General features: G+C 41.1%; 1 protein-coding gene across 1 annotated transcript; it reads left to right on the top strand.

The window, feature by feature from the left end:
- Positions 1-564: 564 nt before the first annotated feature.
- IFNG (interferon gamma) lies at positions 565-4110 on the top strand. The gene is made up of 4 exons (XM_075057884.1): positions 565-687; positions 2656-2724; positions 3089-3268; positions 3985-4110. Exons 1-4 carry the CDS (start codon positions 565-567, stop codon positions 4108-4110), a joined length of 498 nt encoding a protein of 165 aa, XP_074913985.1.
- The last annotated feature ends 16358 nt before the right edge of the window (positions 4111-20468 follow it).

Raw genomic sequence — 20468 nt, forward strand, 5'->3', positions numbered from 1 at the left:
AGCAATAGGGAGAACATTTAGATCTCTAAGCGAGTCTGAAGAATGCCATGGCAATCTCAGTGGTTACTTTAAAAGAATACCAGAAATGAGTTGACTGTTACACTGACCCTTTAACCACACGATATGATTTTTTTTTCAGATAGTGTGTAAGAATATGCTTGAGCCACAATACATACTCCTCAATCAGTATCATAATTTCCCCCTTTTCCCCAACCACATGTGAAAGAAACTTCAGAATCTGCCACGTAAATGTTACCCATTGACGAACCACTGAAAATTTTTCCAGGACCATGCTTTAACAAAGATGCTTTCGAGGGATTCCCTTGATTAACCAAAAACGAAGTGTTCTTATCTAACACTATCTTGTCTAAATATACACAGGCTGTGATGACGAAATAAAAAATTTCAAGACCAGGTATAAATACCACTGACAGGCAGATGAAGTTCATTCGTCTACTTTCTTCTAATAGGAGATTTAACTATTAGAAGTTGAAGCTCACTGCTCTTAGAACTGACATATCCCAGAACTTATCTAAGCATTTTAACTGAACCATCACCAAGACAATGACTTGCCAGACTTACAGCTTGCTTATTCTGTCTGTCATCATGATTTATTTTGGACATTTTGGAAATAGCTTAAATCTTCTTCAACTTCAAGGTGATATAGACCGACTGAAAGCTGACTTTGTAAGTATGGTCTTCTACTGCATTTCTCTTCTCCTTCTGCTTGTGCTTCAGATATAGTCCAGACTTGAGCACTGCTTGACATACTCAATGTGTACCAATAGAGGGTAACCATGGTACAAATTTTTTTGTTTAATCTTTTTCTAAACAAGAACAATTTCTTTGGTTTTGCTAACCTCTTTCAGTAACATGATACAGTTTTCAATGGTCATAGTTAATGTAGTAGTTTGCTTTTCTTTCAGGGGCACTCTTCCTTTCACAAGAGTTTCTCCTAGCTCCATTCAGCCTTTGATTACAAGGAATATTTTATAACAAGAAATCTTAATGCAATTTATGATGGATGAATCAATCTTGATTCAATTCTATTCAGGTGCAATTTACTGACACTTTTTTAGTTTTAGGTTAGTAAAGTTAATGGGGGATTTAGTGTTAGTTAGCAACATAAACAAAGTGGAGAACTTTTGCTTTAACAAATGCATCTGGTACTTAGTATTAGTAGTAGTAATGTGTTGCCCAAAGGTGGTTCCTAGTGCTTATTCTTTTGAATCCTCTAGCCATTCTGCTTCCATATCTGTGACTATGATCTGGCATGGGAATGTTATCTGGCATGATATTACTTATTTTCAGACAGAATTTTAATAACTTGATAACTGTATTGTTAATTTACCTATCTTCATCTAGGAGGTATTAAAGTAGTTCACAGTTGCTTTCAGGTGGGATTAGTCATAGTGATAACAGATCTACAATAGAGTCAATTCTAATTAACAGCTCTTATTCTCAGTATGTTTGGGGGTTTTTTTCCTTAAATGCGTGAAAGCAACTGCAGGAGTCTGCTCCTATTTTCAGCTCCGATTTTGTCAGAATTTTGTGCATATGAAAGTTGAAATTTAGTAGTCCAAGAATCATCCTCAAGTATTACACAAAGAAGCCTAGTGTGATTCTTCAGTGTTTGCAGATTAATAGTAAACTGGCTGTAAAATTAGCATTATATTTTAAATTTGTCATTAGCACAGATCTGAGAGATTTTCACTAAAGTATATATAACTCTGTCGGAGAGATCCTAAGCCATGGTGAGATTCTTGCACTGATGTTAAAAACTCTGGTGCACAGCAGGTGCTCCCCACCTTTCAGAAGAACAGCAAAACAAGATTTGGTGATGTGCTCAGCATGGGGGGCCAATCAGCCTACAAGGTTTCTGTCAGCCTGCAAGTTTTCCCTTTGCACTCACTATATTTAAATTACTGAGCAGACCAATAAGGAAATAGTGACTGTTGTATACAAAAAGAAAAAAAAAAAAAAGACACACAGAGAAGAGGAAATGATTCAGTTTACCTTTCCTTGGTAGAATTCTATTGCTCTTTGTTTCCTAGAATCTACCACAGTGTGTGGCTAACATCTGATGGTTAAACTCCGTCCCTGCAAGCCTCTCAGTAGCCCACTAACCTTGTGTATCCCCATGCCTGACTGTGGGCTACTGGGCTATTCTCCAGTTCTACAAACTGTAGTTTTCTAGTAAAGTTAATTTGTTCTTGTTCCATATGAGATTTTACTAAGACTGGATAAATTCAAGGCCACAGGCTATGTACTGGTGGACTTTGTCTTACCAGAAGACATGCCAAGATCAGATCTGACAATTTTCTAGCCAGTTGCTATGCTTATGACATTTAATTTTCAGCTGTCAATACCAAAACTTGCAAGGAGCATTTGGTCAAATAGATGGTGCTAAATGTCTCTATTCAGATGAGTTATAGCAGGAGAAGACATTGAAAAGCAGACTAATGCCGTTTCTGGTACTAGGCAGTCATCCAATGCAATTTGGTGCTTAGAGAAGTGAAAGCATTGTGATAGCTATAGGCCAGTGGTGCAAAAATCATGTCTCTCTGTTTTTTACTGCTCATTTGAATAGAGAACACAAATTTGCCTTTTGATAAGTATCATTTGCATAACAGATATGTTTGTTCTTTGTTGCAGAACTCAAGTCATTCAGACGTAGCTGACGGTGGACCTATTTTTATGGATAAACTGATAAACTGGACAGAGGTGAGTCAGAACTAGATATGACAAAGCATTTCAGGCACTTTGCGGGGCACTTTTGGTACAAAGCAGCTCCCAGGGCCAGCGTAACCAGCCGGGGTAAAACAAACATGAGCAGAGACTGCTTCGGTAGCTTGGAAATGAGAAAACAATCCCCATAAAAATGCTTCCCATAAGGATCAAGGTGCTTTCTACTGCACCACGAGCTGATCCTGAGGTACAGCCAAGGCCAGGAGATGAATTGCAGCATCTTCTTTATCATCCTGTTTCAAGCAGCAGTGAGAACCCCTGTGTGCTGCATTTTAGCTCCGTTCATTTTCCTGCTGATGGGCACTCACAGACCTTTCTTTCTGACTGTATCTTTCAACAGAGAAATGAAAAAAGGATCATCCTGAGCCAGATTGTTTCCATGTACTTGGAAATGCTTGAAAAAACTGACAAGAATAAGGCGCACGCCAGGCATATAGTCGAGGAGCTCTATACTCTGAAAGCCAACCTTCCTGATGGCTTACAGAAGGTGAAAGACCTCATGGATCTCTCAAAGATTCAGGTAAGGCTCTTCCTCTGCCTCCAAGGCTCATGACACTATATTTTCCAGTTGAGATTTGAGTGTGACTCAAGCCAATAATGCTTCAGTAACCCGTCTGGTAACCCCCGTCTGGCTGAGTTCACGCTGAAAACCCCAATGTTTCCAGCTGCAGGGGCTGCTGCGGGTCTGCGGTGTGGGGTGTCAGCGTGGGGGGGCCGCCTTCTCTGAGTCTTGCCGGAGACTGGCACAGAGGTGCCGGCAGCGCTGCCGCTTCGCCTGCCCACCGGAGCTGCCGCCCACGCGGCCGTTTTGTGGTTTAGGAATTGGGTGGGAAAGTCGTGCCCGGCTACGGCGTGCGTCCGAGGGGTTTGGAGGCGCTTGGCTTATCGAGCCAGTGCCAACGGCGCGAACCAGCGACCTCCGCCGAGGTCCGCAGCCCGTACCCCGGTGGAGTTGGCTGCTTGTGGGCAACTCATTTATCGTCGCAGTAACTACGGAATAGCTCCATTTCGCAGAACATAGCAGGTCTGCGGCACGTTGCAAAGTAGCACGGAAAGTGGAAAAGAAAAATCTGTGACAAAGTGTCTCTTTGTTGTAGGAATGGGTAGGAGAGTAATTGGAAACCGCTGATGTCCAGCTGGTTTGCCTTGGTAGCAGTGTAGCCTGTAGGATGTGATCAGTAAATAACTGCAGCTCTTGGCATGATCTTCATTCTGTTTGTTTCTTACTTACAACAGATGAGCGACCTGAGAATTCAACGCAAAGCTGTGAACGAGCTGTTCAGCGTCTTACAAAAACTGGTGGAGACTTCAACTTCTCTCAAAAGGAAAAGGAGCCAGTTTCAGAGGAGGTGCAAATGCTAATGACATCATATGACCTTTTGTACTGAGTTATTGTGCGAATTTTGTTATGATGCACATTTTTTTATTTCAATCTTATTATTGAGGTTTTATACATTTATTTATTAATATTTAAGTATTTTAAATAATTATTTATAAAGAAACACCAATCAAAGTATTTATACCTCCTACTACTATATAAGAAATGACTTTGTCTTAAAATCCTGTCTATCTGTTATATGTTTGTTGACCTGAAAATATAGAACGAGGCAATGTTTACCTAGTTTCCATATGGAAATCCTGAAATGACATGATACGGTACCCAGCTTTCCATCTGGTGCTGTCTTGGGAGAGGGATGTTATAAGATTAGTCTCGTCATTCATCTGTTTGGCATGGAGATGCAAGCACCAATATGGGGAAGTTTCTGTACTCAGGAAAACATTTTCATATCTGCTTACTTTTAAGCATATCTATATCCAAATCAAGCAAATAGACATGCTTAAAGATAGGCAGATGCTGAAGCACTTTTCTGAACTAGGGGATTGATGATTAATTGCTGGTAATTATTGTTATGCACTGAAGTTACCAGGAGGCCAGGCTAGTTAGCAGCTCCAGGAAATGTGACTAACTCTATTGCACTGACTTAACTTCAACTTACCAATTTTGAGAAGTTCTGTATTTTTTTGTACTGAATCATTTAAATGTGTCTGATGTAATTTTATTTATTTGGAGGAAGTAGTATGGAAGTTTTTATTTCAAGGACTATATTTTTGTACTGGATTATTATTTAAAACTTTGGATTTCTCAATGGAAACTTTTTGAAATCTGGAAATTAAATATATTAAAAAAAAAGGGGTGCTTGCATATTTATTCACCACAACCTCTGTGAAAAGTAGAACGTTAATCTTGCTCTATGTTGTCACAAAAGATGGCCCTGCCCAGATATATAAAAACCTATTTTATTTCCTCCTGCCTGTCCAAGATTTAGGAATGGCTAATGTTTTCAAAAAATCTGGCAGAAGGGTCTAAAATTCCCAAGCTCTTCAAGTTCTGCTTGTATCTGGATGAGGAAACATCATTTTGCTTACAAGAAGGTGTTGATTATTTGAAATTTGTTACTCTGATTTAAAATAAAAGACATTTCCAAATTTCTCTGCAAGTCAAAGTTGTGGAGCTTAGATGGAGGACAGCCCATCTGCTGGGCTCTCTGTGGGTGGTGCGAGCGGGAGGTCTGGGGCCGCTGGGGTTTGGCCAGTCTCAGAGGCTTGGGTTTGGGCATGGGTTTGGGGAGGAGAGTTGGTGGGGCTTCCAAATTCTCAGGTCCTCAGGGGTTTACCAAGCAAATTATCTGGGGCCAGACTCGTTGGGCTGACTGGGAATGGGGCAGATTTTCCTTGGGATTCCTGCCAACATGGGACCTCCAACTTCCCCCTTGAACTTTGGCTGAATCAACAAATTCCAGAAATAGCACCCCACCGAGCCCTCAGTTTAGTAATAAGCCCAATGAATTTAGCTGTAATTGTTGCAGCAGTTCCTACTTCCATGGGCCCAGCTGTCTCCCCTGGTATAAGATACCTTCATTCATATCCTCATTTTACAGTCATAACAAAATGACTCAGTAATCCTGGAGACTTGAACTGATTTTGAAGGAAACAGCTGTTCTTGGTTGTACTCATCACAGACATGCGTACGCATGTGAGATGCAAGTGAAATAACGCTGTGGGATTCCTCCTGTGCCAGGACTAAGCATGAGAAGCCCCGGTATGCATTCAACATAGGCAATCCATTCTCTGCGCATGTGCTCTTTTATGAGGTATTATTTAAAAAAGACTAACTGTCCTCCAGGGAAGCAAAGCCAGCTGTAGCAACTTCTTCTAAAAAAAAAAAAAAAAAGAAAAGGAAAAGAAGAAAGAGAAAAGGAGAAGAGAAGAGAAGAGAAGAGAAGAGAAGAGAAGAGAAGAGAAGAGAAGAGAAGAGAAGAGAAGGAAAAATGAAAAACGTAACAGGGGAGGTTAAAGTTTCAGTAGCCATTGGCAATGAGACAGTGTGTCTCCCCACTACTCCTGATTAAATTAATACTCTATTTTTTTAATTTAAAGCTGGGAGTGGTTAGGATCTACTTTATTAAACTATAAACTGAAAAGTCTACTCTCCTTCCACACCTTGCCAAAGGGGTCCATGGAAAAACAATTAAGGCCATTGCTATACATCCAGCAGGAATAACATTTACCCATCCATCCTGCCTTAGTTGTGTGTATCCAAGCCTGTGCCATTTTCTGTGCTGTGCTGTCCCATGCAGTCCTGCTGCTGCCATTCAATCTGGCCCAAACCAGCAAGGGTTTTGGGGGGATGTTATTGCTCAGTCACATAATTTTCCAGGTTCTTCTCATCCCAGTGCTGGCTAGCAGAGGCAGAGCAGCAGGGAGGCAATGAGCAGCTGGGAGATGGAGTAGCAGCTGGCACTGCTGGCAAAATGTGTTTGTGCACTCTGATGTCAGTACTTTGGTGGTTTGGGGTTTTTTTGTTTGTTTGGGTTTTTTTTTTAATTTTTTTTTTTAAATTTCAAAGTATCCTTATTTCCAGCTGGAAATTTTTAAAGCATCTTTAAACCTTTCATGTTAAATCTGACTCCAGACATTGCAGAGATTCACCAGTGCTGCCATAGTTACCTAACGACTCAAAGGAATTTTTTTCTCATATTGGCCTCCCCCTGAGTTTTCCCTGTGTAAGTCCGTGAGACCCATTTCTACAGGGTGCTTAAGATAAACTGCTGAACTAATCATTCCTCACTTTGCTCTGTTAATGTGATAATAGTGTTTGAGAAGAACATCATAAAAATCAGCCTCCACAAGAAGATATTTTTTCCCCTCAGTTGTATACCATACAAATGAGGTGAATCACTTTTAACATGAAAACCTGTCATCTCTTCTTTCACATCCATGGGAGTCCTGGATCTCCTCTTCTGTGTCATTCCTCACTATATCCAAGTGAGGAAGGCATTTCCAGCTAAGCTAAATTCAAGTGTGAAATGAATTTTAACGGCTACCCTAAATATTTCCAAAGAGAAACATAGCAGAAACTTTGGACATTTTTACTGAAGGCCAGCGCAATTTTTTCCAGCTACGCAACCTGAGAGAGAATTAATAGATGTGCATGCACAGGAGTGAAACGATATTATCTGTTATCTAGTAGTTAAAATGAGAAAGGGGAAAAATAAAAAGAAAAGACAGCATTGTCTCAGAAAGTCGCTGTGGTTTATGCATCACTTCTGCAGCATATTGATTCTGTCCTTACTCTCTATTCCTGCATATTATCAGCACTGATTTTAATCTGCCATTTATCGCCTTGTCAGTCAGTATTTTGAAGTCCTTTAATAGTTCTTTGCAGCCAGATCTCCTCTCTGGTATCCTGAATAACTCAGTACATCAGCAAACTTAATTATGAATATGAATGACTAAGTTAATATGAATAATGCAGTACATCAGCAAACTTAATTATGAATATGAATAACTAAGTTAATATTAATAACTTAGTACATCAACAAACTTAATTATTTCACAGTTCAGCCCATTTCCCAAATTGCTGATGGCTATGTTAAATGGCACAGGACCCAGGCAAGACCTCATGGCTGAACGCACTTAACTGCAAAACCCATTCACTGATTCCTACCCCTTATTTCTTATCTTTTAACCAGCTGCATATTTATGTGAGGACTTCCTTAAAGTGTAATAGCTTAACTTCTTTGGTAGCTTTATAGTGAGGCTCAGCTGAAATTCTTTTGAAGATCCAAGGACATGATGCTATTTTGTCTCCCCCTTGTCTGTGTATTTTCTGGCTTTTCAGTAAACTCTGGCATAACCAAGAAGTGTGGTATATCCTGTCACAAATGTCGTATTTACTCTTCTCTTGTGCACCACATTTATCCGTGGGCCCTCTCTGTCTCGGTATTGTGTGGTAGGGATGTCAGCCTTCCTGGTTTGCAGTTTTCTGGGATTCCCCTGAGGCCTTTTAGAAAATTAATAGCCAATAAGCCCACTTTGTGCCTCCCTGGTGTAGGGGCAGACTCAAGAGCAGGTTATATCCCCCACAGCCCACCTTCTGTAGTTCAGCTGTTTCACCCTTGAGTCCTGCAGGACTCCTGGGTGAAGGTTGTCAGCTCAAATCTGTCCTTGGGGTCATCTTCCTCCACTAGCCTAGAAGTGACCATGGGGGTTTTTTTGGTCAGTGGGAAGCAGGAATAATAAAAAAGTCTTAAAAGGTCTGGAGGTGGAAAAAAACCAAACGTGGCAGACGGGTGTGGGATTTTCAGCCCAAAATAGCTATTCATGCAAAACCTCTCACCTCTCTGCTGTCTTGTGTGGGACAGAGAAGTAATAACAGCAGCTTCTGCAATGCATGGGATGTATGTAGGCTGCTGAAGTAGGTGAGGAGCAGCGTAAAGGTCTAGCAACAGCAACAAATACGACTTCTGGGTGCATTACGTTTCAGTTGGTCCTGATGCAAGATAGCAAAATAAGGTCGCCTGTCTTCCAGCTTCCTCTTTTTCTTTCCAAGGTTCCCTGTCACAGTGAGCAAACTCCTCCTGGGAAGCAATAAGGAAGGTCTATGCCAAAAATTTACCAGCAGAACCCAGCAGGGCCATTCCTTGATCCATGGCAAAACCAACTGTGGCTGAACGGTGGTGACATCATGCCAGAGGGAAATCAAAATGAAACAGGGCTCAGTTCCCTGTCGCACAAAGGCGGTAGGAACCTCCTGCATCATGCCATGTTCCCTGCTACCTCCCAGGCAAACGTGTTGTTTGTGAGGTTTTTCCCCCAGATCACAGGTCTGAGATTACCTTGGCCTTACACAACAGAAAGCAAGCCAGTCAGGTAAACCTGGTCTCTAAATCAACCCAGTGCTGTGAGTTATCACCACTCCAAGACCTTTTGGTTGCACACATTTAGTGTTTTGCAGTATCAGGTCCTGTACAGGATTGGATCTCCTTTTAAGTCATATGTCTGCAGAGTACGTGGAGATATACGGCATGCACATGTGATACAGCATACAGGTTTAGATCAATGATATATACAGGAGTATATTGTTCAGAGATGGCTGAGGATTTCTTTGTGTTCCTATCTGGATACACTTTTCTTTCCAGTGTGCTGCCTATAGGATCATGCTCGTAAGGAGCTGGCAGTTTTCTGGAAGATGCTATTAACAGGAGTAAATGGCACTCAGTACTTCTTCACAGATTGGATCTATGTTATTAAACAAGATGCAATAAAATATATCTATTTGCATAATCATTTCCACAGAAAAGTATTCTTGAAAAGTGTATCATCATATACAATGAACCCAAAGCCAATGACACTTTGAAGGAAAGTCATTCCACAACTCACAATTTTATGTTATCCTCAGGCTGTTAATGTCACCAGTGGTAAGGAAATTCCCCTACATTCACCCTTCTTATAGGCTCCTAAAAGTCAAACACCAGATGTTGCTCACTGGCGTCTCTCCCTCTAGGGCACGCACAACTCTGTCCTCAGTCCACTTTCACATCTCCCTGCATTATCATCCTGTGTCCTCCTCCACAGATTAATTATCATCCTGTGTCCTCCACAGATTAATTCTGTCAATGATTTACATTCTTATAAGAACAAATTTAGACTTCCCATTTTAGCTTCATCTTTAGAAGGACCATTGAACAGAAACACTATGTAAATAATGCTTTTCTATCAATTAAAAATTTCTTTTCAGGGATTTATAAAATATTTCCTCCCCACTCAAGCTGTATTTACATGACTACACTATTTCAAGGAACCATGATGCTAAATTGACCTGTGCAACTAACGTTTAAAATACTTACCTGAATTGAAAATTTGGCTACTAGGGTAAACAAATGCTAAAGAACTCAGCCTTACCCAACTTATTGCAATGACCATGTGCAGGTCTTTACTATCTCTACTGAAAAGCCAGTTGGATGCTGTTCACTTGAAGTATGTAATTCCTTGTGCAGCTGGTGCTGCTTGAGATTTCTGTTACAGGTTGATTGATTTAAAAACTCACAGAAGTCAATAGAAAGATTTCTTTTGATTTAAAAGTGATTTGAATTGGGTAATTGGATTCTGGAGATGGATATAAGGGTGTGGTTTTTTTAATAATTTTTATCTTGAGTGGTGGGCCCAAACAAATGACTGTAATAAAAGAAAGACTACAGAAGAGGTTGAGACTTTAGTATAGATCCTGCACTTTCAAAATTTTGTATCAAAAAGAACCACCAGTGTTCACATTATTTGCTGAGAATATTCTTCATTTCCCTAAATAATCTCAAAATTCCTCACAGTTGCACCTGGTATACAGTCTTGAGAAGAAGAAAGTGAAAACCCACTACACACCATGGGCTCTATTTCATTTGTATGGTCCAGCCTTGCAGTCTTTTGGTTCCTGAATCATGCTTCTCTTTTGGCCATTCCAGACACTCGGAGAACACCTTTTACTTAATGCTGGGAAGATTTCATTACTCAAAGTAAAGCTAAACTGTTTTGGTTTTGGTTACAAATAAATATGCTAAAGTCCTTTCCCTTGTCTAGCCCAGTAGAAGAATGTTTGGGATAAAATGGATGTGAATTCATAGAAGGGCCATAATTTATTGATAAATGACAAAATTCTCAAGGTACATAAAACACCGGAAAACAATTTATTTAAAATGTTTACAGTACTTTTCAGAGATTTGTCAAAAACATATAAAATGCTGTCATTTGCCCTATGTCATTCATGTGCTTGTTCTCTTAGTTTGTTTAGATTAACAGAGAAGTTTAAGAAAAATGATGTATGAACTAACAAATTGTTGAGATTTCTTATCTGAAACAAACAAGCAGTGATGAAAGTCTATACGTGCTACCCAGCTGGTGAAGTTCGTGTTTGCCTATCTAGCAACTGTTTTTTTTCCATAGACTTTGTAAAAATTATGTTTCTTGAACCCTGCAAAAAATAGCTTGGTATACTTCTGAGATGGTATTTATCATAAGTGGCTAGTGACATGGATATAAATGGAAAAAATTATTCATTTTAAAACCCTGAACTAGTCTTAGTAAGCTAGCTCTTCATTTTCAGAGAGTTCTTATGAATTCTAAAATTACATACAGACCAACCGCACAAATGCTACATTAACATACTGTAGGAAAAGAACAGCAATTAAAAGAAGAAATTCTACAGTATTTGTGCCTGTATCTCCAAAATAAGCTATACACAGATGGACAAAACAGGTATCTTTTAGCCTGCACAGAGAAAAACAGAGTCTCAGATGAAAAGTAAAAGTCACTTCAGCTAAGTAGTTTCTATCCAGTGATAGAAGTTCCTTCCCAGAAAGCATTTCACATATCATTAAAAAAGCCTTTTAAAAAATATTACAAACCCAAATACAATTTCATTTACACTTTTTTACAGAAATGATTTTTAACTACCCGTGGAACCTACTGAAAGCCCTGTCTCAAACCAGAGGTGCTCTTTGAGGATGTGGGAACGGCTGTCTGATCTCTAGACTCTGACTAGAGCCAAGGAATAGCTCTAGTCTGAAGGTCTGTCCTTCTTCTACAATTGTTTAATGGATCTAGGCCCTCTTTTTATCCATACAGCACTCATTTCACATATTTTTTTATTTTGTTAGACCATGCACAACATCAGTTCACATATTTTCAATTTTGCTAAGCCATTTTCTGCTCCAAAGGGGCTTTTCTGACAAACTTGCTGAAACCGTGTGACAAAATGGCTGACAATACAGAAGAAGAATTTTCAAGAAGACACTTTTAATACTGGATAGACTTCTTTTTGACTTATTTGTCACCACGACCTATCATTTCCAGGACAGGGTGCTTGTGCGCATTTCTCTGTGGGGCATTTCTGAAAGCACAACGCAGTGATGTGGCAGGGGTCTTGAGAAGTACCGAGTCAGGATCTCCATCTGAGTCAGCACTTGCCTCCGGGTGGGACAAAATATGAAATACATCTGCCCTGCCCTTCTTCCCACATGGGAAGCTCTGCTCCTGCTGGTGCCTGTGCTCCCCAGTACCTTCTCTGGCTTCATATTCAGAGTGAATGAGCTACAGCTGATCATCCACTTAGTGGTTCAGATAGGAAAATGAGCAAGGTTTTGGACTGATTTTAACCTTCTTCCTCAGTCCTTGTTTCTGTTTCAAATTTCCACTGCTTTCCTGTGACTTCTTTGTAACTAGACTTTTTCCCCTTGGTCACCTGGCCCTCTTTTTCTCCCACTCCCAGGAAAGTTCTCTGATTTTTTACCCTGCTTGGCCCTTTTCAGAACCCAGCCTTCCTGAGCCGATGAATAGGGCCAAAACTCATCCTTTCTTACAGGTCTCTTTTCAGGACCTAGTGCTTCCCATGAGATGTGACCCAGATAATTCTGGTTGAGCACAAAGGAAATCTCTCTCAGATGGGTGTTTGTATTAATACATGTGTGTCTATTTTCAGAAAAGCCCAAACCAACCTTTCGCCGCCCTCAGCCCTGTGTCTTAAGAAGACTGCACATCATTCAGCCATGCACTTTAGCAGTTTCTAAAAAATAAGTATTTGACTTTATTATTACCATCCTCATCTTCTCTCTATTCTTTATTTGTTTTTATGACGCTTACTTGCATACTGGGTTTATGAAACTTAGTAGCACCTTGCAAGCTCCTATCAAATATTGTTAGCTAATTCAGTTGAGCTGATACTGTTATGCTCTGTCCCTTTCATCTTTTATAGTAGCCATTAATCGGAGAGATTCTTACTCACCCACATAAGAAATAATGAGTCTAACAATTAAGTGTGGGAGTTTTACTTCTTGTGTGGCTATTTCTTACCTGTAGCTAATTGGTTTTATCTTCACAGGAAAGTCTGTGGGTTTTGCTCCTTTTTACTGTTATTGTTTTCTTCCTGGTAGTTATTCTCAGTTTGTCTCTATTTGAGTTAGAAGAGTCCTCCTGCACAATACCTTCTCAGCCACAGGAATATGCAAAGACACAGATACCAAATTCAGCATCAAAGCAGCTTTTGCTATTCTGACATACCAGCATGAGCACTGCTACTCAGGAAGACTGAGAGTGGATAGGTGGCCTGGAGTTTAAAAATGTCTGACTGAGGGTTAGCCCAAGAAGAGAGATAAATTTCCTTTTCACTATAGTCCTGCTTTGCCACCCCAAAGTACAGGCACACAACATTTTATCTTATTGAGAGATGCACACACTCATGCAACTGGCCCCAAACCCAACTTTTCTGCAGCAGAATTAATTCATTTATACTTAGCACCTGGACTATACACTTGAGTTTAACCATTAAATAAAGTTGTTGAAAAGGAAATGCTAGCTTTCATGTGTTTGAGAAGGCTGTGATGAGGGGAAGTAACAAAATTCAGAAGAAAAGGTCCAATGCAGTGCCACCATCTGATAGCCTCTTTTTGTATCACCACATCTGCCTCAGTGTACCAGAAGCAAGACGAATTTTCTTTCCACCAGACACACAATTTTAAGAATTGCTGAGCTGTGTGGACAGAAAGTCACCTCTGGGCTAAGCAAAAAAGGTCCTGCCAGGAACATCACGCGCAGCTCAGCTCTGACCTCCACCAGCCTTCAGCTTGCACAGTTGGCTAAAACAACAGAAAACCAAACCATAGACCTTGTGAAATGGACGGTAACTTCTACCATAGCTCACAGCGAGGTATGGCTCAAAGGAGCTGTGGATTCCCTGCATATCTCTAGTATATAGCGTTACATACCTGCTCTTGCTGGACCGCTTGCAAGCAGAGATGGTCTAGTCAACTGTAACAATTTTGAGGAGAACAAACTTTTATTAAGAAGAGGAATGAATCCCACCGTCATCTTACTCTGTTGTGGTCAAAGCTAAGCAGTGAGCACAGCTTGCAGCAAAGGAGCAAAGAGTTCAAATGCAGCGCATTGAAGTAGCACTTAAATGATCTTATTTAGGGGCTCTTTGGTGTAGCTGTTTGTAGAAAAAAAGGCACTAAATTAGTCACAGGGCTATTGAACAGGGCTATGGCTGACTCATAAAAGCAAAGTGACAATAAAGTCATAAAAAAATATGGCAATAAAAAACAGTTTGTGGTTACTTTTCCAAGACAGTAAAGAAAACAGTGAAAAGGAGTGGTTAATGTCAAGTCAAGGGTGATTATTACTACTAGGACATAGAGAGAGACTGTATCACCTACTGGTTGACAATGCTTTACAAGAAAAAATTAATGGTTTGTATTCTTTAAAAATCAGATTTTCTTAAAAAATGCATTAAAAGGGATGTCACCCATGGTAATTAAAAATTGCTCAGACACATCTGTATTGCAGATGTAGAAAGGCAGGGAAAACAAACATCATGGAAACAGGTTCTCTCAGCTGAAGAATGAGAAGGCAAATGTGGCTGGAGATAAATCTGTTTAGGTGCAAAGCGATTGTGAGTGCTCACCTCACAGCCACGAGTGAATGGAGGAGCATGTGTGGAGAATTACAGCATCCACACTCGGTGCCTGCAACCTCAGGAGAGGCTGAATTCATTGAACGTTTCCATCTGGCTCCTCAAGCCTTCCTTTCCTGCCTCTGCCTGTATTCCAAGGAAGATAACATTTTTCCATAAGTGGAAACCTACACACATTGATTTACCCATGTTTAATATCTTACACTAATAAAACAATTTATGTCTGTAATTTAATTAATTCTCTATTTTCTAGGCTGGTTCACTTGGCTGCCATTAAGCTGGAGCGGTAATTACATGTATGACTTCAGCTCCAAATGATTCATTTTCACATTCTTGAGCAGTTATCACTGCAGCATTGGGCTTACCATCCTATAATAAACCTATTTGCTGAGCAAACAGGATTCCCAAGAGATGACAAAATGGACTACAGAGGCTGTGGGAATATGCATACACATTACTCCTGCAGAATCTTAAGATTTGTTAATTTACATTGTATAAAAGCTAAATTTTGTGCCAGAGCTTACCTGGCAAGAATTGTTTACTTTTGTTTAAGATGGAATTTGGAGTTTCCCAGCTGGAGCCCTGGGTCACAATGTTTTGTTGTGATCATTTTTGGGAAGGACATAAATAAAAAGGGAGCTTTTTTTCTTACTTTCTTTCGTTCCAAGTTGCTCATGCAGCAGGGTTAGATATTTAATATCACACTCGTATTCCTCTTGAGATAGATAGTAAGGAAGATATCTCAAAGTGAAGGTAACAAGGATGGTGAGATCATTTACAAGTGAAATTTATAGGTACAATAGAAACCTTGGGAGGTTTGTGTTTCATTTTTCCACTCCCCTCTTAATGAAAAAGTTCTAGAAAAAACCACAGATTTACTGAATTGGTTATTTCTCTTGGCTAGAAAATTTCAATTTCTTGTAGTACTTTTTGAATTCCTGAGGCAAAAGGGGTGACCTCATGTTCTCCGCTTTTAGACACAGGACTTTCCAGTTAGAAGCTGTTAAATCTTCTGGTATTCTGCCTCAGCTTTACATTGTTGGGAAACATGATCAGGGTGGTGTGCCATATGAGGCTAACCAATTTCCCCCATAGCAGAGGCTACAGTTCTGTGAGGGGGTTTTCTGCTAGAAAAAAGATCTAGTGAAACCACAGGCTGCTCCTGAGTCTTGTATATATAGTAGGCTGTGGGGTCAACAGCATGTACAAGAGGCCAGTGGTGACTTTGTATTATGAGCACAACTGCCACAAATAAATGCACTCTTTATCCAGGGGGTTGCTACCAAAGATTTCAAGAAAATATATGAAAAATGATAGGTCTCATAGGACCCTGGTAGGTCTCATCAGCTAATGTATGCACTTTTGTCTCAGGAGCTTTTGACTGAAACATGGTAGCACTGAATTTAGAAGACCAATTCAAAGCAGACATAAGGTCCTATAAGACTTTTATCCCCAAAGTAAGACCAGTATTTGCTGATTATTTATACCAAGCCAGCAGATGTGTAGGTGAGTGAGGAAACTCCTGTCAATTTTCTCATACTGCTGGAAACTGGACACCATTAGGTTCTACAACAACCCAGACCTTTTCTTAGAAATTATGTATAACCATGATATAGTTCAATGTGTGAAGCAGAAGAAAAATGGTCTCCCGGTAGAAGACATCTCTACAACGCACAGAAGATGAGTGGGAGGGTAAAAAGCCATGCCAATGCATACAGGTAGATTTTGACACAAAGGAGAAAGGGAAATCTGCTGAGGGATGCAGTGGGGATGGCAAACTGGTTAATGTAACACACCGAGAAAACTAAGATTGAAACATCTTGAATCAGCATAAATAAGAAGACTGCATCACTCAAGGCCAGAAGAAGCATGCTGGAGGAGAACAAGAATGAAAATGAAGATACAATAAAAACCTGGCTGTTAATTTTTAACTGTGTAGGTGGAAGTAGTGTCGTGTTTGGTGGCGGTGTATTTGTACATTCTGTAGAACTTAGGAGACTCAGTGACAACTGGGATGTGAGGACTCAAAGAGACCTGACCTGAAGGAGATACCCGACTTGCAGGCCTGATGAAAGGTTGCTAGCTTGGATCTAGAAGGAAGTGACTTAGGAAGAAAAGTATGACTCCATTTGACCATACTGAACTGAAGTTGGTGTTGGTCATTCATAGAGAGACCACAGGGACTTTAGTTTGGGTAGAAAAAGACAAGTTCAAGGGGTGGAGTGGATTTTCCTCAGCACAGAGAGAAAGCTGAATGCCTGCCTGTGAATGAGATTATTAAGAAACAGGAGTGAAGGATATAAACTACAAAAAGAGCAAGAACAGGAATCCACAACGTAGCTTGAGAAACCGCCACAGCAAGTTGCAGCAGGTGAAGAGGGAGATCCTCAGTCTAAACAGATGAAGCTACTGGTAGGGAAAGGAAGTATCGCAAACCCCAAGATATTGAATCAAAAAATGGCAGTTAACTGTTGGATGAGTTTGGGATACTGACTATGAGTCTGGCCAGGGAGAAGTCAGGAAAGACTGGGAACAGCTACTCCAGTGGAGTATAGGAAACAGAAGATGCATCTATCATTTGGAAAGGTGGACATATTCAAAGCAAACCAGTGGTTCTATATGTGGATAGGACCATCTCTTCCAATGACTTTTCATGAAAATCTGAAGCCAGGCTTATCAAACCTCAAGGAATTTAACTGATATGGCATGAAACAACTTGAAAAGTATGACTAAAGAAATATCAGATAAAGAGAATCTAAGAATGAATGATAACCATCAACTGAGGTGAGTGAAAATGAAAGCTAAATGGGGAAGGATAAAGCCATTGAAATTCAGAATGAGTGAAATCAGATTTCACATCTGTTAATTCCACTTAAGGGTCAGTCTGATACCGCACATATAGCCTGTGGCACAAGGACCCTGCCAGATCTCGGATCAAGTTGTTCTAAATTGTAGCTCTATATGCAAACTATAGAGGTGTACTTTCCAATTTAACGCCAAACACCAAATTGTATTTAGTGGGAGTTGTTGGTGCGGTATGAAACCATTCGTCAGATCCTTTGAGACTTGATAATATGCAATGCAAATCACTCGTGCATGCCAGCCTTCACTCAGTCCTTTTTACATTTGTAAAAAATTTTACATTTTTACATTTTACATCTTACAAAATGCTAGAGAAGGGACCACCGAGCTCTTCCTGTACACTGATCTGTGGTCCTCACCAACTTTGGAGGCCAATGGATGGCTATCAGCTCTCACCTCTGCTTACAAACCACCCTGCCATTCTGCTTTAATAGTCATGCATCTTCTGCTTCACCTGCTGAGGCCAGGTCCCCTGCTGTGTTGTTATATACAGTATGACCTTCTGAAAGTAGTCTCACCTAGTTTATCTTCCCCAGTGAGTTTGTCAAAGATGCCTCCTCCCAGATCAAAATAAAATTCTCCTCTTCAAGTTAATTGTACGCTGAGAAGTTGCACCTTATGACAAGGCAAACAAAGAATCTGCAGCTCAGGCTGACTTTGGAGGCAACTCTATCCTCACCCATGCCAGGTTACAGCTTTAAGCGGCTATAGTCCATTACTATTACTGGAACAAAGCACAGTCAGGAATTTTGAAATTGCATCCAAAAATCTCCTGCTTGCACAGTCTGGGATGAGTCTGGGCTACTCATATATGCCCATATGTGCATGCATATCCACAGAATGACTTTGTCTTTGGGATTTCAGTCATACAGCTAAGCTATAGAAGGCTCCTACCAGCAAAATCTCTTTGATGCGTATAGTTTCTGTGACACTGCAGTGAAGAAATCCACTTTCCTGGGAAGTTTGCCCTCTCCGCATGAGAAGGGCAGATGCTGTGGGAACTGCACTGCCAGATTCGGATGCTTAAATTAAAAGTACTTGTGGCACCGATTAGCACCATGCCCTTGGACACACCCCTTTATGAATCTGTTCTCTGTAACACGCAACTATAGTAACACACAGCCATAAATTCCTGTTAGGGATCAAGCTAGAGAAACTCTTTCTCCTATGGTTTCCAGTACAGTCAGGATGCAGAAAATGGCCATGAAAAGGCATACAGTCCGGGTCATCTGGAGCAGAAAGACTTGCAGTGCCACGCAAGGGGAGGAGAGCTGTCGGGCTGTCCCGTAGCCCATCCCGGCAGAGCTGCACGCCATACACTGCCCTCGATGGCCAAGAGCCCTCTGATGGCTGATCTGTATGGCTGTCATATAGACACCAGCTGGGAACTTCTGGGAGATGACGAAGGTCGGACGACAGTCCCATGCGGTCACAGCCTCTACACTAGACCCACGGTGGACCTGCGTGGGCTCCTGCCACCCAGCCAGAGAGGCCGGGAGAGGATGAGGATGGCTGGCGCGGTGCAAGCAGGGGTGTTATAGCCCCCTTGGCTCTGCATTTCGGTTATAGCCCCCTCGGCTTTGCATTTCTTGTCCCATCCCTCACAGCCTCACGCTGCTGATCTAGCTCTGTGTGGGATGTGTAAACAGATGGTTTTCAAAAGGTCAGGTTGGAAAGATATCTAAAACACGAGCAAATACACCCAAGAAAAAGGTCCTTTGAATGTTTTTCTTGCTCTCCACTTTCTGTCAGCCTGTTCGAAAGGTCACCAGTGCCTCTACCACATGACTTTCTGCTATCCTAGGCCACAAAGCACCACCCTTTAAAGAAAACGTGCTGTGTTCCCAGGTACCTTTGCACAGCAGAAACGATTTCCTCCAAGCAAAAGCAAACTGGTCAGCAGACATGTGGGGCTATACAGCACCACGCTGCTTGTTTCTTCACCCACCTATACAATGCCAAGGCAAAGCTCACGCGTGGGGTTATCGGAGCAGCACATGCCGCACGCTTTGGCCAAGCGTGGCGCAAAGCACCATGTGAGGTCGAATGGTGGGTCCTCAAATCCCTTTACATCAGCCAGCCTGGGCACAAACTGAGTCGAGGTGGTGCTGTCTGGGTTCAGCCCCCCAGGCAGGCGAGGTGGTCGGCTAGACCCACAGCTGCAGGGTTCAGTAGTCTCTGCCTCCACCCTGGACCAGCACAGTGAGCGCTTGTCTTCACTTGCCTGACTATGAAAGACCAGCCTGAGGAAAGATTGCCAGCTGAGAAAAAAGATTTCGCACATTTCCTAGTCAATGGAGAGCAAAGGGTTGAACAAACTGAATCCTCCTCTCTTCTGGATGGTGAACGTGGGGACATAGGAAAGCATTTAACATCGGAATGACCAACTAATATGTATGCTGCTAGTTCTGGTCACCTTCCTTTTTCCCTTGGAAAGGAGAAAAAATGTCATTTTCATTACCAGCATTATATATATCACAGTAGGGAATGTCCAGTCACAGTTGAAGCCCCACAGAATAAAGTTTCAGCTACATATACTGTCTAATACTTATTTATACCTTATACTACCTATACTTAATAGCACCACTCACTTCTATTTAAGTCATGTGAAACAAACCCCTTTGGCCCTGGGAACTATGCCTCTAGGAGCTGCACACATTAATGTGAGATAACAAGTAGGAAACTATGATGTTCTTGTTCGCATGCACAGCTCAGAGCAATACATAGAGCAAAACAGATCTTTTGCAAGCTCCTTTGGAGCTGACTGATCACTAGAAACATCCCCACCCATAAGGCCCCACAGAGTGTCAAGGTTTATTGTGACAAAGGAAAATGTCTGTAAATGTCTTAAAAATTATTATTTGCCATACGCTGTTTTCATGCTTGGCACGAACTGTGGTAGGACAGCAGCCAGTCCAGCTATTCTTATGAAAAAACAAACAAACAAAAATAAATCAAATCAAATAATATTTCTCATTTGTTAGAACGGGCTTGCTTAGTTTCATTTTGTATTGCTAGCCCACAGAAGGCTTACAGGAAATTTCAGCTGGTAAAATGT

The sequence above is a fragment of the Buteo buteo genome, chromosome 26 (assembly GCF_964188355.1).
Source record: "Buteo buteo chromosome 26, bButBut1.hap1.1, whole genome shotgun sequence".
Classification (NCBI taxonomy): domain Eukaryota; kingdom Metazoa; phylum Chordata; class Aves; order Accipitriformes; family Accipitridae; genus Buteo; species Buteo buteo.

Excerpts from the sequence above, each read along its gene's own strand:
- IFNG (XM_075057884.1), top strand. The coding sequence starts at position 565 with ATGACTTGCCAGACTTACAGCTTGCTTATTCTGTCTGTCATCATGATT. Across the intron at positions 688-2,655 it reads ACCGACTGAAAGCTGACTTT|AACTCAAGTCATTCAGACGT; the intron begins GTAAGTATGGTC and ends TCTTTGTTGCAG. Across the intron at positions 2,725-3,088 it reads AACTGATAAACTGGACAGAG|AGAAATGAAAAAAGGATCAT; the intron begins GTGAGTCAGAAC and ends ATCTTTCAACAG.